We start from the raw sequence: 15,197 nt of genomic DNA, 5'->3' as shown, positions 1-15,197 counted from the left end.
AAACCGCTTCACAAGGAAACCGCACAATCTTATACAAGCTCAGGCTAAAAGTGACTACTTGTAAGGCGAGGCAGTTCATTCACAAGTGCAATTTAATGGTGCTTATAGGATATCACGTAACATTCAATCAGACGTGGAGAAAATTGAAAAGAGAAATAATGGGAGCTTTTTCTGGAAACTTGTTGAGAATTTCTCGCAGTACTCGTACCAAAAAAAAAACTATAGACTTTCATTTTCATTAAATGAAAAACAGTTTATCATCAAAGCATAAATTTACCCGTATTTCAATGGGAAAGCGAGCAGATATTATATTTTGAGAAACATTCGTTGGCTCGCGAGTTATTTAAATAAGAGATAGGTTATATCGTTCATTTATCTTCAATGCAGCGGTCTCAGACAATGCAGTCTATAGACATGGATTATGGAATCTCCATATGGATTCTGATGATGAAATATTCATGCCGCCTACGCCGTGAGACATTGTAAGTGACGGGATTGCGTAGGCGTTTGGCTGCGTACTTGCAGCAACTCTTACATGCTTACAACAATGTTCGATTGTTGGTTAAGAAACTAACATGAGTCTAATGGACGTCAGTATAACCAAGTTACATTTCGAAGCTTATAGATCAACATTGACACATAACTTATGCAGAATAGAAAACAAAATTTAAGTTCATGCATTACCCAGAGAACTTTATCGCCTCATGAATGAATTAGGTCATGTAATAAAACGCGAATTTTGTGCAATTCGATGCCGCCTTCTACTTTTACATTTTAATGAAAAGTGGAAAATTTTTTACCTACTCGTAATGGGTTTCCTGAAATCTTAAAGATTATTGATTGTGAACAAGTTGTACGCTCTTGCAATGGGTTATCGCATACGTAAGCGATTGAAAAGGCAGATACACTAATATAACATGAACGGCTCTTACGAAACAGCATTAGGAACTTGTAGTTTGCTCAATAAAGACTTCATAGCATCAACAATACCGTAATTTTTTGGAGAAGCATTGCACAAGACGGTTTTTTTTTAATGATGACCACAATAAAAGGATGACCTTAAGTGCCATTCATATAACGAGCTAAAAATAGGCAACCCCAATTTTTAATGCTGTTTCGCTTTTCACCCGAGCAAAGCAGATTATCATAGCAAAGTAGCGCTACGCGTATTTCTTTATCTTAATCTGTCTACCTGCTGCGTGCTATTTCCCTGGACAATACTTTTATCACCTAAAATGTTTTCTCTGTCTCTTTGAATTGACAGCTTAAGCGAAAAAAAATTATATAAAATCCAAAAATAACTGTGGCTGTGCCAAATAGAAATGGCTTATTTCAGTAATAATGTCAACCTTTTAAAATCGTGACTTATGAGCTTTACAATTGCAATTTAATAGCTACGGGCGCGGACACGAAGCATATAAATACCTGTGCTAACAACTGGTCATTTTACTTTTTCCGGTTCAATATCTCTATGACAAGGATACATGATACTATAAGGGCCAATGACGTCTGGTTCTATATGCCTGTTGTGATGGATACAGTCGAGCAACGAAATGTTAGTTTTAGATATTAATGACGTAACATTGTTGTTTTGGCCTCGGTGGAATGGCGATGACTGTCGATAAGTATTAGAACTCGATTTATTCATACGTTGTGTTTAATGATAAGGGAAACGAACGGAATCGTTAACTTTAAATTTTATATCCGCCGTGTCATTGACCTTAACCGAAGTCCTTATAGCTAATGGCAGGAAACGGAAGCTTAGTAAGATTATAACATAGAAGCATGATTTGTTATCTATTTCAGTCGGTATAATGATAAATGAATAATAAAAAATATAATTATAGCTTACGGATCTTTTTTGTGTGCTGTTTCATTCTGCGGAACCTTCACTCTACGAATAGTAAATAAATCCTATTAGTCTTTGTCTTTTTCTTACATTCGGAGGATTCTCGTAGGTCGTTTTTCTTGTGGCATTATATAAGGAAATTCAGAGATTGTGTAATATTATACGCACACTTTGATAATGGTAGACATTCAACATCATCATCACTCATTACTATTGCCATGGTAACTTGCTTCCTTTTCAATGAAATTGGCAAGAATTTTTAATTTTGTAAGACGCCTATCGTGACCATAGTCATGTTTCACTTGAGGGTGTATGTTACATGGTTACATCTCGATAGAAAAAAAAAATGAACTTTCCCTCTCACCTCTCTGAAATGATATTGAGTTAAAACAAAAATCTCGGGATTAATTGTTAAAGACAGGTCCTGCCATTCGTCCCGTTGGGCAGACAAATTTGCTCCGCATTGCATCCTCCAGAGGCAATCTGACACGTTGATTGAACTGCGCAAGGGCAACAGTTATTTTAGGTATGAACAACAAAGGAAATTACGTCAGCTCGTTTTTTTTTACCTCTAGGACATGTTTCCGGAACAGCAACAATTCCATACAGCTTTCCTTGTCCGCCGAGTGGCACTTGCAAGGATATGTTGTCAGTGTCGTTCTCATCTTTTGAAGCACTTTTGATAGTTTTCCTGTTACAAAATGAAAGCCATTAATATAAGTTGACATTCTTAGGCCTTGAAAAGGTTAAAAGATCTTACTCTTCCCAATCCGTCCAGAAAAGGCGTTGTCCGTAGTGAGTAAGGCCAAACGGGTATTTGACGTCGGAGCTTATTACTCGACGATTACCACCCTCTAAATTTGCACATTCTGTGGAACATAAAAAATCGTGAATATATTAGGGTTGCGGAAAGACAACGATCTTTGTCGTACCAATTCTGCGAACACCTGCATCGGCCCAGCAAATTTCTTCGTTTTCGTAATCGATAGTTAGCGAATTAGGTAACTGTAGAGAGGTGGTAATAAAGTCGCTGCGACGATCCGTCCCGTCGGCATTGGCGCGTTCGATTTTAGGGTTTGCACGGTCCCAATCACTCCAGAAAAGTAGGCCACGAGAAGGATGAACCGCGATGCCACGAGGATTGATTAACTTTTAACCAAAGATGGGAATGTTAGAAAATACTAAATTATGCAGATTAAATTTAAAAACATTTTTACATTGGTATTGAAAAGAACACGTCGAATTTTCGAATCCAAATTGGCCACCTCCACCGTGTCTCGCATCGAATCAGTCCAATACATGTTTCTCGATGCCCAGTCAATAGCGATGCCTTCAGGTGACCCAATATCTGTAAGCCATGTTGCGACAGTTAGTTTTACAAAAATTTCTCTACTCAAAGGTAGTCGTCATTTAACTATAATCAGAGCACTTTGATAATATTCGCCAATCGCTGCTTGGCAATATTATATTTTACCAGAATTAAGGAAGACTTTGGAGTTTGATCCGTTGTACGCTGCACTTGTGATAATCCGTCCGTTGACATCGCTCCAATAAACCTTGCCTTCATGACAGTCGATATCGATACCTATAATAAAACAATAAAATGACATATGTCTTTAACTCTCTTAACATTTTTTATCTAGTTAAATTACCAACGGCTGCCTGGAATATTTGAACGAAAATTGGCCGTCCGGGCTTTGTCGGTGACGGTTGGACTGGGACGCGTAAAATGGACATACCGTGACTGATCAACAAGAATTTGCCCTCATGTTTAGGTATAACTAGGAAATTTTTTTTAAAATGTTAATCTCAAAGAAAACAGTTGCCTTTTTGCATAAGATTTTTTACCTTGGCATTGATAACCATCGCCTCTGAAACCTTCGCGACAACGGCAGCCATAGTAACCCTCCGTGTTCCACGCACAAAGGGCATTCGCATGACAGATGCTTTCGTTATCGACACACGATTCAAGAGGCCGACAGGTAGTTCCACTACCAGTAAAACCCTAAATTGCAGTCAACAGAATGATTCAATTGACTGCGTGGGCAGCGCAGATTCGATTTGAGAAAAAGGAAATACAATACCTCTTTGCATTTGCATCTATAGCCAATGGATTCGGGATCGTAGAGGCACTGAGCATCACGATGGCAATTATTGATGACGTTACAACCGATGACACTGGGTTCGCAGTGAAAGCCGTTACCATTAAAGCCTGAACGACAAATGCATACATATCTGGCGCTCGATTCATCAGTGACACAGGCTGCATTAACGTGACAGTTATTCACTTCATTACAACCGGGTTCTTCTTCTTCTTCTTCTTCTTCAGCAACTGTTTGTTCCCAAAAAGAACACTCATTAAGCAAATTTCTTGGTAAAAGAGTTCCATAAAAAAAGTTAACTAACTTTGTTCTGCACGATAACAGCTTTTTCCGTCTCCAAAATATCCTTGATTACATTCGCATTGGAAACGTTGATCTCTGTTGCTAAATAAACATTGGGCGTTGATATCGCAGTCAGATAAAGCGCTACATCCATCTGTGCCAAAGGGAGAATACTGTTAGTTTTGGGCAAAATAAGGTGGTTTATTTCTGTGAATGGAAGCCATCGAACCGATGGGAGTGCAGAAAAGGCCGTCGCCGCGGTAGCCGTCATTGCAAACGCAAACCGATTGGAGCGCTTCGTCATCGTAGACACACGTGGCGTCTGGACCGCAACCGCTGACATCGCAACCAGACGGTGTCTCAGTCGAGACGATTGGCAAACCGATCTCCATAGCGCACTGGAAACCATCTCCTACGTAGCCATCATTGCACTGACAAGTATACTGTTCTTCCGGACTGGTGGAGTTGGCGGTAGACAAAACGCAACGAGCGTTTGAGTGGCATATGTTTACCTCGTTGCAAGAAACTATTTTTTTTGTGTTATTTTATTTTTTAAAAGAAAATTATTGAAAATTGGGCTTTTATTTAGAATAACGTAGAAACATACCGGGGGCTTCTCCGCTGATAACGGAGCGTTCACATTTATCGTTGACGTACAGGTAACCATCAGGGCACCAGCAAACGCCGAGAATGCAAGTGGGCCGCACACATTCGTACCCATCGCCTTCAAAACCGGGAAGACATATGCACTGGTAACTGTTAAGTACTTCGTTGTGCGTACATGTAGCATACGGACTGCAATTGGCAGCGTGTTCGCAAGATTCTATCTCATTTCAAAATAAATCATGTTTTAAACAAAAGAATTGCAGGAGAAACGGTGAAGGTGTTTTACCCGATGAAAGGACGCACATCAGACCATCGCCACGGAATCCACTCAAGCACTGACACACATAACGGTCAGCTTGGCTGTTATAGATACATTGAGCGTTGATGTCACATTTGTCTTCTTGTTGACAATCAGTAGTCATGTTCGGTGAGCTAATAGGCTGACATTGATTTTCGATTTCCTTGAATCCAGGAATGCAACGACACTCTGGATGTCCTTGGGCATTCTCAACGCATAGCGAGTTAGCGGAACAACGGACACGCGAGCAAGGTGTCTCCTCTGTAAAAATATAACGGCAAAAAATAAAATTGGCTTGAAACGTTATGAAATCTTAAAATATTTTGATGCTCACTCTGACAATTGAATCCGTCGCCGTTGTATCCGGCTTTACAGCGACACTGGTAACCGCCTGGTTCATTGAAACAGAGCGCGTTCTCGTCGCATCGATCCGTGCCTATATTACACTCATTAACATCTACACATGATGATTCCGCTTTGCCCTCTTCGTAATAGTATTCGTATCTGAAACATTTACTAAAAATTAGTATACCCTACTTCCAAATCAGCTATTTGTTACGTACCCTTTACTGCAAACGCATCGGAATGTGTCTTTGTCCGCGATACAGATACTGTTAGGAACACACGAGGCCTGTCCTTTGACGCAAGGATCCTCCGTCTCTGCAGTTTATCAAAACAATGTTCCAGATGTTAAAAAGCAAATAAAAAAAAACATTTTACAATTGTTGAATAAGAAATTTTTTAAAAATTGTAAATGCATAAGGAATTGATTGGAAATCGGAAACCTTGTAGAGGTGAAATTTTGGTTGTCATAGCAAAACGAACGATGAGTTCACGAGCATCGTACGTGACGAAATTTCTTGCTACTTTTAGCTTCAGTATTGTTCTATTGTCGAGCGACGCGAACGGGCACTCTTCGAAGTGAATGACGTGATCGACACTGAATGGAATGTCCAGACTTGAACCTTCGATGCGAAACGCTCGCCGACTCGCTGACCTGAATTCACCTTCAAACAAACAAGAAAAGAATTGCAGCTTTGGCTCAGCAAATGCTCAATGAAACTGTTTCTTACCTAATCCCGTTTTGTGATGTTCTTCTTCGTAATCAGAGATTTCTATTTTAGAGCCATGCGGAATAGAAGGAACTGTTCCGAACACGTGAATGCTCATCCGTAAATAGTTGAACACATCTACGCCATGGAACCGTTGTTCGATGACGACACGGTGACCGGATTGCGGGAAATCCATTGTCGTTGTGAAATTGAACTTCCCTCCTTTGATGTGAATAAACCAAACCAGAAAAAAAGGAACCTAATCAAGTTTTTCCAGAGAACAATATTGTCGTATATATTGCACCTGTAAGTTGGTAACCGTTGGGGGCGGAAGTGGAAGTGGAACGTGCAAATAACCAGCCAACTACTCCACCAAGCATGGAGAGAGGTTGCAAATCAAAGCCAATGCTCTCGTTCATCTTGGACACTGCAGTGTAGGCACGGCCATCGCTGGTAACGACGTACGAGTGGAGATCTTCGTCCTGGAAGCTAAGACCATTGATTTTGCCGCTGACTTTGCCGTTAATTCGTTGTGGAATCCCTTGAAATACATTTTTTTGGAATCACTTTCAGGCCACCTTCTATTCTTTGAATGAAAACGTTTGAAAGAAGACAAAAATCAATACCTTCCGTCAAGCAATTTCTACCATTTCCAACGAAACCAGAAGAACATTGGCAACAGAATCCCGGATTATAGTCAACGCATATAGCTTTGCTGTGACAAAGGGCCGATCCTACCGCACATGTTTCAGCTCCTTGTGGTTGTTGTAGTGTAGCTATTGTTAAGTTATTAATTATTCGTTAGTAATGGAATAAGCAGGATCTTCGTGTAGTAAAAATAACTCAACTGTCTCCAGTAGCTAAATCAGGCGATTCAACTTCGCCGGTCTGGCCGAGTTTTCCAACACGAAACATCCACACGCCAGGAACTCCAATATTTGATAATCTTTTACAAAATAGTGACATCAAAGCTGGCGTAAGATGGTAGAAATAATAAAACTAATAACAAAAAGATAAGCATGTACTTATTTAAGTTGGAAACTTGATCCGAACCGGAACCTTTAAGGACATAGAATCGGCCATCTCCAGAAACAAATCCAGTCTGTGCCCTAGCGTCTGGGAGATTTGGATTTTTACCGATTCCTTGTATCCACTGGATGCCTTTATCCGGATAGGCAAACAAAGTGAAGGATTCTTGGTTGTCGGAAGCTATCACAAGCTGGAAAGTGTTGCCCTATGCGCGTCATCCATCAAGAAAAAGAGTCACGTTACGGGCTCTCTCTCGCGCGAATTAGTTCCATTTAGTTTAATAACCTTATCGTTTCCTCGATCGAAAAAGCCGACGTCATCCCAAGTGACGATAAACAAGTCCTTGGCTTCAAACCCTCGTCCAGATGTGAAGTGTTTTTGCACCAAAACAGAGGCGCGTTTGATGTCCAGCGAATCGCGTGTTTCCCTAAAATGAAACAAAAGAAGTGAACGAAAATGCCAGCCATTGAGAACAAAAGTGGGAAAGGATAAATATACCTATACCATACAGCTCCTCTGGCTCGAATATCGACGTCTGAATATAATGGAGCTATAGTAGGGTAGTCTAGTGGAAATGGAATACTAAAAAAGTTGGCTATCTCCGTCAAAAATGACACCAATCCATTTTCATTGACCTATTGTTGAATGAGAAGCGTTTACGAAAAATGTCTGTTTTCACCATGGCTACGAGAACAGTGTTAAACTGGAACAGGACCGATAACTGTTGTCTGACATGTGCCCAGTGTCCCATGACTAATCATTCAAATCTGACAAACAAATTAGAGCTCTTCTCCTCCTCCCGTTCTCTTCCCCCTGTGAGGCACTATCTCGGTCCAAAAATTCTTGTGACTAATGTCAACTTACGTATATAGAGTTGTAGATTTGGTCGTAAAACACCACTGGCGTTGTCAATTGAACTTCGATACTATTGAAATCGTCGGTATCATTGTCCAGTCGTCGATCAGAAACCACTGCACCGTAGGGAAATAGTAATTCGGACTTGGAGAATGCTGAAACGATTAGAGTATTCAAAGAGAGAAAACAAAGTAAAAACACAACTAACGAAGCGCTGTGTCTTCGTAAAGACATGATGACGGGCTCACGAGCGTGTCTGAAGATGCTCGACAACTGGCCATACCATCCACAAAAACTGTCTGTCCTTTTTGGAAAGAAATTCGATATCTGTGGTAGCCTTTTCTTCACCCCCTCTCTGGTGTGCTATCACGTAGTCGAGCAGCAATGGAGAAAACCGGAAACATATGGCCATGACCTCTTGAGTGAGAGTCCCCAGAGTTCAAGTTTTTAGGCGTACATGTGATATTGGGCGGCCAACTTTGCTGGTCCGACTCTTATGCTTTTCGGCTGTAAATATAGCACTCAAGTATGATCGGACTAACCAGCAGTGAAGACGTTTGGGTAAGTGCTCTTAAGTGTGAAGCCTCGTCTCGCCAACAGTCAGATAACTTTTACTGCAGCGTTTTACTTATCCAGTGTAAACGAAAAAAAAAGATGAAAAACTATTCAAAAAATGTTTGCTCTTTAGCTTTTTATTTGTTAATTCACAAGATTCGGTGGGCAATTAAATGAAAAATCGGTTCCATGTAAAAATTTGTTTATTCATTCTATCTATTTGGGATTCTTGCATTCTAAAAGTGTCAAAATAACTCTTAAACGATAGTTTCATTTTTCTTTCGCAAATTAATTGGCCACATGTTTACAATTCGTACGCCAAGTTGATGTTGAGAGTTTTCTCAGCATGAGACACGTCGGTTTCCTTTCTTGAAGCGTAATCTTTCACCTAGAAACCAGACATAGGGTAGAGTTTCTCGATGTATGAATTATCTTCGCAAAAACATAGTACCTGATCTTTCGTGATTTTTCCAACGCCGAAGTAACGAGACTCGGGATGTGCAAAGTAAAGCCCAGATACTGAAGCAGCTGGTTCCATAGCCAAACTGTCGGTCAATTTGATTCCAGTTCTCGGTTCCGCTTGCAACAGTCTCCACATTGTCAATTTTTCCGTGTGATCGGGCTGACTCGGATAGCCGGGAGCCGGACGAATTCCCTGCATAGCAATACGGTCATCAAGTCAGTGACTGGGCCCACTTTGATAAAATATTTACCTTATACTTGATGCTGTGCAACTCGGATGGTGCCAGCCTTTCTTCAGAACAGTAGCCCCAGAGTTCAGTGCGGACGATCTCATGCAAAGCTTCCGCAAAAGCCTCGGCAAAACGATCGGCCAAAGCTTTTGTCATAATAACATTGTAGTCGTCGTTCTCTTTTTCAAATTTGGCGCACAGCTCATCGCACCTAATAAGATTACAATGGTTACACTAAACAGGAGGACGATTAATATCAGCGACGAAATTACCCGAATCCTGCTGACACGGCAAACATGCCTATGTAATCTCGAACTCTAGATGCAAGAGGAGCTACAAAATCTGAAATGCAAAGATATGGCTCTTCTCTATTCTCTTTTTCGGATTGCTGCCGTAAACCGCAAAGGCGAGCAAGAGGCTCATCGCGTGGCCAATCATCATCTTCATAAACCATGATATCATCACCACAGCTGTTGGCTGGGTAGAACGCCAATACCTGCATAAAAAGATGATAACGCAAATTGGTTACCACGAGCTGGGGAAATAAAATATGTCTTTCATCCGCACTCCTTTGGCATGAAGTAATTTCTCATCAATAATCCTCTTTAATAGCTTTTGAGCATCATCGAACACCTTTTTAGCTTCGGGTCCTGAAAAAATCAATCAATTAATCAATCAATCAATTCCATACAACAATCTTTTGGCAAAGTACATAACGAGCCACCAATCAAACTTACCAACTGCTTCATCCTTGAAAATTTTTGGATACCCTCGGTTAGGGTATTTCCCTCGTAGCTGCCAAACATCAAAGAAAGGTTTCCAATCAATGTAAGATACAAGGCTTTCGAGATCGTATTCCGAGAAAACTTTGATCCCCAAAAAGCTTGGGCGCACTAAAGCAGTTTGGGCACTTGGAGAATTATGGAACTGGCCAATATTTATTCATCGGAACTACCTGGCGTGAATTGGTTTGTAAAATCCAATTTTAATTGATGAGCTCTGGCTACCTCCAAACTGACATATTTGCGCTCACGCAAAGTCTCGTAGTGTAGCTGTCTAACGTCTTCGTAGTCTTCTTTTATTTCCTCCATGTATTCCTGTACAGCGTTTTTGTCTAATAGTGCAGAGCACTGCGCAATCATGAATTAGGTTGTGTTTTAATAGAAAACGAATTCTTTTTTTCAATTTTACCACAACGACACTACGAGACGCATCGAGAACGTGAACAACAGGATGTTCGTACGCCGGAGCAATTTTGACAGCAGTGTGAGCTTTGGAAGTGGTAGCGCCTCCAATCAGTAAAGGTACTTTCATTTTTAGGCGTTGCATTTCCTTGGCCACATGTATCATTTCATCCAAAGAAGGTGTAATGAGTCCAGAAAGACCGACGATATCTGACAAAATACATAATTATCATGAATTAGTTGCTTTCTTACGAACGACAATATATACATATATTTTTTACTAACCTGCTTTCTCTTGAATGGCTCGCTCCAAAATTTTATCGCAAGGGACCATGACCCCCATATCAATAACACGGAAATTGTTGCAGCCAAGAACGACTGCCACAATGTTTTTTCCAATATCATGGACATCGCCTTTGACGGTGGCTAGGACGACAGTGCCGGCAAACCGATCCTAGAGAATATAGTCAATACTTCATTTTGTCATTCTAGGTCCTCCCAACAACCACTTGTGTTACGTTCTCTGAGGCGATTTCACCCGATATGGCTAATGCTGCCTCGCGTTCTTTTTCCATAAAAGGAACCAAATGGCCGACAGCTTTCTTCATAACCCTAGCTGATTTGATTACCTAACACGAATACGCATTAATTGTTAGTATATTTTTAACATTATAGATAGAGATTTAATAGTCGATTTTACTTGAGGTAAAAACATTTTTCCAGCGCCAAACAGATCTCCAACAATTGACATCCCTTTCATCAACGGTCCTTCGATTATGTTAAGTGGACGTGGATACTTCTCCGTATTTAATCGTGCTTCCTCTGTGTCTTCAACAATATGTTTATCAATGCCCTATTAGAATGACAGTGCTGATTAAAAGACATTTTATCTCGATAAAGAAGATAAAAGTTACCTTCACAAGAGCATTTTCAATGCGTTCTTCGACAGCTTTCGACCTTGAGTCGTCGATTTCCACAGTCTTTTCTCCTTTGACAGCAGTTTGAGCAAATTCCAATAGTTTTTCAGTTCCCTTTTGTAAGGAATGTTTCGTCAGAGAGATGGTATGGAAAAAATTATAAACAAATGAGTTGTACATGAGGATCTTTGTTCCACAAAATGGCCTCACAGAGTTGCAGCAATTTGGCGTCAATGTTATCGTAGACTGGAAGATTGCCAGCATTTACTATACCCATATCTAAGCCGGCTTTAATGGCATGATACAGAAAAACGGAATGCATTGCTTCACGGATTTGTTCCATTCCACGGAAGGAGAAGGAAATATTAGACACACCACCGCTCACTCGACATCCGGCGCACTCTTTCTGTAAATAACAATACTCAATTAATAAGGTACATCTTGATGCAGTTCAGTTAAAAGCATTTTTACTTTGATTCTTCTGCAAGCTTCAATAAAGTCAATTCCATAAGTATTATGTTCTTCAATACCCGTAGCTATCGTTAAAATATTTGGATCGAAAATGATATCGTTGGGGTTAAATCCAACTTTATCAACCAACAGTTTGAAAGACCGAACACAAATTTCAACTTTACGATCAGCGTCTGCGGCCTATAATATACGAAACTGAGTTTAGGAAACATGCTTTCATTTTTAACCTTGTTAAAGAGGAATTACTTGACCAAGCTCATCGAATGCCATCACCACGACGGCAGCACCAAATTTCTTGACAATTTTGGCTTTGAGCATGAAATCTGCTTCACCCTCTTTTAACGAAATGGAATTGACGATACATTTTCCTTGGCAACACTTTAATCCCGCCTCAATCACTTTGAAATTAGAGGAATCAATACATAAAGGAACCTAATAAAAGAAATGGTTTGACGATAATCACGAACAACATTTCCTTGTATCTATTCTTACCTTGGATATATCAGGCTCTGAGGAAATCAAATTTAAAAAGCGAGTCATGGCCGCTATGCCATCTAACATACCCTCATCCATATTCTAAAAAATCGATGTTTCATTAGAATTTGGGAAAGGTGTATAGTACATAGCAACATCTACTTACAATATCAAGAATTTGAGCACCATTTTCTACTTGTTCTTTGGCGATTTGCAACGCTTCCTATAGAAATAATTAACGCTATAATCTCATTGAAAGTAAAAGCAACTCTTTAAACACGTATTGTTACGTCGTATTTGCCATCCTTGATCAACCGCAAAAATTTGCGCGAACCGGCGACGTTACAGCGTTCACCAATATTAACGAAATTGGTATTTTTTCCGATGCGGAAAGGTTCTAATCCCGAAAGCTGCATACAACTTTCATATGGATTAGGGTTTGGCTTGCGAGGTGGATATTCTCCAACGACTCTTTTTATTGCTCTGAAAATCGTAATTTTAGAATATTATACAAAAAGAAATACAGTCACACTAATTTATCATGTGTTACCTAATGTGATCGGGCGTAGTTCCACAGCAACCACCGATTATATTTACTAGACCGTCGCTAGCGAAATCTCGTAAACTTTCCGCGGTGATTTCGGGCGTTTCGTCATAACCACCAAACGTGTTCGGTAGACCTAAATAAAGCAAATCAAAGTCGTGATGACGTTGGCTTGGAAAAAAACAAACAATAGCAACCAATTACCAGCATTCGGGTAGCAAATAACGTACGCCGGTGTGCAACGTCCGATCGTTTCGATGAAGGGCCTCATCTCTCGGGCACCTAGTGCACAATTTAGACCTATACTGTATCTCACAAAAAATTTTGTTTTTTCAATGAATAGGGTATGTGGAAATGTGAATTACAAAAATTATTACCATAATGGATTAGAATGTGACACGCTGATGACGAAAGCCTCGCCAGTTTGTCCCGACAGAGTTCGTCCGCTTTTATCAACGATTGTTCCAGAGACCTATAGAATGAATTTTTTTTAGAAATCATTAGGATAACAACGATCCACTATTTAATAGGATTACCATAACAGGAACACGACTATATTCCTTTTCGAAAAGGTTTTCGATGGCGAAAAGTGCTGCTTTCGCATTTGCCGTGTCGAAAATGGTTTCAACTAGAAGAATATCTGCGCCACCATCCAGTAGTGCTCTGGCCTGAGTTGTATACGCGTCCACCAGCTCATCAAACGCTATGTAAACCAAGGTCATGTTACATAACAAAGATTCACAGTGGGGCAATGTTCGATTGCTAACATGGAAACGAGCTTAAATGTCAACAGAAAATGATATTTTCATACTAATATTTCGGAAATCTGGACGCTCGACTGATGGGGAGATGGACAAGGTGCGATTAGTTGGGCCAAGTGCTCCTGCGACCCAACATTGCTTGCCAGTCTTTTTTTCAAAATCGTACACTGCCCGAGCAGCCAACTTTGCGGATTCAAAATTTAGTCTATATGCCCACTCCTCCAGACCGTAGTCAGACTGGGCGATCCATGTACCGCTGAAAGTATTGGTTTCAATAATATCAGCCCCTGCTTCCAAATATGCCTTAAAATAAAAATAAATTTGTGTAGAATTAATTTTTTTCCTATAGCAGGCGATTTAAAATATTTACATAATGGATGTCGTAGATGATTTCCGGCCGAGTGATACTGAGCAAATCATTGTTCCCTTTCAGGTTTTTTTTGTTGTCATTTAACTCAGCATTCCGAAAATCTTCCTCTTCCAAGCGATGCCGCTGGATCATGGTACCCATAGCACCATCAATAATAAGAATACGCCGACCGAGTTCTTCCTCCAGACGGGCACTTTTCTCCGCTGTGAAACCAATTGAAGGAATTTTTAAATTTTTAATCTCGACAACGGGAAGGATGCGTCGAAGCAGTTTCGTGCATGGCAACACATTTTTATTATTATTATTTTTTTTGTTTACAAAATATTTGTTGACCTTCACAGCAGGAACTTCACTATGGTCAAAAAGTATAATGGAGAGGTAGGAGGCTAGCGATGATATCAAAGTGACTTGAAAAACAAACAGTTTCTACAGGGCCGATCGAGGTCGCTGAGGTAGCGTAAACAGCCAAGAGCTAAATTTACAGACGGCTGTGCAGACGTATTAAACAATCTTTACCATCATCAAATGAAGCCAAACAAACTGAAAAATCAATGTTACAATTACTTACACTTCCAGCTATTCGTCTGATTCGAGGAAATGGTCATTTTCGTGGTAGATGTTGGTCTTAAGCACGAAAATGGATTGTTGTTGGATGTACTACCGTGGACCCGGTCGACGTTGAAGTGAGACCGACTGTATACACTGTCACCGACTTTATGTTTTCATTCATTTCACGTGGAGCGAACATATCGCACCACCTATGAATGACATCGGGAAACAACTGATGCATCCAACAGGTGGCAGTAACATTTCTTCTGCTTTTTGCTTTTCTGTAAGGGTCCGGGAATTTCACCATCCCTTCGGCGAAACATTTACAATCCAGAAAATTTCTAGATGTCCAGTTGCTTAGATAAACAGCCCAAAGGGAGGCACGCCAGTCCCAAGAACTCGTGAGCAGAAGATAGTTGGTAGCCTTAGAGATCTTTGAGCCTTAACTCTTGTTTCGATCATGAGGCTGCGCGGTTCATACAATCACGTGACACATTGGCGGGACATTCCGCTGTTGAGATTTTGTGCCACGACATAAAGAAAGAGCAACCGGTTTCTTTATTGTACTGCCTCATCCCTTCACGTCGTCATCTCTCGCTCGAAAACC

At 40.4% G+C, this 15,197-nt stretch overlaps 2 protein-coding genes across 2 annotated transcripts; both read right to left on the bottom strand.

Moving 5' to 3' along the window:
* Positions 1 to 1,985: 1,985 nt before the first annotated feature.
* Positions 1,986 to 8,367, bottom strand: LOC130685430 (nidogen-like). The gene is made up of 24 exons (XM_057508726.2): positions 8,083 to 8,367; positions 7,717 to 7,853; positions 7,504 to 7,645; positions 7,215 to 7,423; positions 7,038 to 7,135; positions 6,816 to 6,965; positions 6,494 to 6,730; positions 6,211 to 6,411; positions 5,923 to 6,144; positions 5,701 to 5,797; positions 5,472 to 5,641; positions 5,126 to 5,398; positions 4,841 to 5,056; positions 4,463 to 4,759; positions 4,256 to 4,387; positions 3,934 to 4,181; positions 3,698 to 3,854; positions 3,502 to 3,630; positions 3,324 to 3,434; positions 3,067 to 3,197; positions 2,782 to 2,998; positions 2,610 to 2,718; positions 2,419 to 2,540; positions 1,986 to 2,349 (listed from the first exon to the last, which is right to left on the bottom strand). The coding sequence occupies exons 1-24, from the start codon at positions 8,305 to 8,307 to the stop codon at positions 2,261 to 2,263; spliced, it is 4,119 nt and encodes a 1,372-aa protein (XP_057364709.1). The 5' UTR covers positions 8,308 to 8,367; the 3' UTR covers positions 1,986 to 2,260.
* A 446-nt stretch (positions 8,368 to 8,813) lies between these two features.
* On the bottom strand, positions 8,814 to 14,760 carry LOC130685437 (methionine synthase-like). Its single transcript, XM_057508734.2, has 25 exons — positions 14,610 to 14,760; positions 14,042 to 14,244; positions 13,722 to 13,974; positions 13,447 to 13,613; positions 13,288 to 13,382; positions 13,115 to 13,215; positions 12,917 to 13,046; positions 12,657 to 12,849; positions 12,533 to 12,589; positions 12,385 to 12,468; positions 12,139 to 12,324; positions 11,893 to 12,072; positions 11,600 to 11,827; positions 11,419 to 11,535; positions 11,205 to 11,357; positions 11,023 to 11,133; positions 10,790 to 10,958; positions 10,512 to 10,714; positions 10,276 to 10,450; positions 10,058 to 10,213; positions 9,888 to 9,970; positions 9,593 to 9,816; positions 9,342 to 9,531; positions 9,080 to 9,283; positions 8,814 to 9,016 (listed from the first exon to the last, which is right to left on the bottom strand). Exons 1-25 carry the CDS (start codon positions 14,644 to 14,646, stop codon positions 8,933 to 8,935), a joined length of 3,783 nt encoding a protein of 1,260 aa, XP_057364717.1. The 5' UTR covers positions 14,647 to 14,760; the 3' UTR covers positions 8,814 to 8,932.
* Between the last annotated feature and the right edge of the window lie 437 nt (positions 14,761 to 15,197).

This window comes from Daphnia carinata, chromosome 3 (assembly GCF_022539665.2).
Source record: "Daphnia carinata strain CSIRO-1 chromosome 3, CSIRO_AGI_Dcar_HiC_V3, whole genome shotgun sequence".
NCBI lineage: Eukaryota > Metazoa > Arthropoda > Branchiopoda > Diplostraca > Daphniidae > Daphnia > Daphnia carinata.
The sequence above is the reverse complement of the archived record's forward strand: the minus strand, read 5'-3'. Positions and strand labels throughout refer to the sequence as shown.

Bases quoted from the DNA above. Each gene is read 5' to 3' on its own strand.
- LOC130685430 (XM_057508726.2), bottom strand. From the start codon at position 8,307: ATGTCTTTACGAAGACACAGCGCTTCGTTAGTTGTGTTTTTACTTTGT. The intron at 5,642-5,700 runs GTACGTAACAAA...TAAATGTTTCAG, and splicing joins CGATGCGTTTGCAGTAAAGG to ATACGAATACTATTACGAAG. The intron at 4,388-4,462 runs GTTCGATGGCTT...CCTTTGGCACAG, and splicing joins CCTTTTCTGCACTCCCATCG to ATGGATGTAGCGCTTTATCT.
- LOC130685437 (XM_057508734.2), bottom strand. From the start codon at position 14,646: ATGACCATTTCCTCGAATCAGACGAATAGCTGGAAGT. The intron at 10,214-10,275 runs GTAGTTCCGATG...AAACTGCTTTAG, and splicing joins TACAAACCAATTCACGCCAG to TGCGCCCAAGCTTTTTGGGG. The intron at 9,532-9,592 runs GTAATTTCGTCG...TAATCTTATTAG, and splicing joins GCCGTGTCAGCAGGATTCGG to GTGCGATGAGCTGTGCGCCA.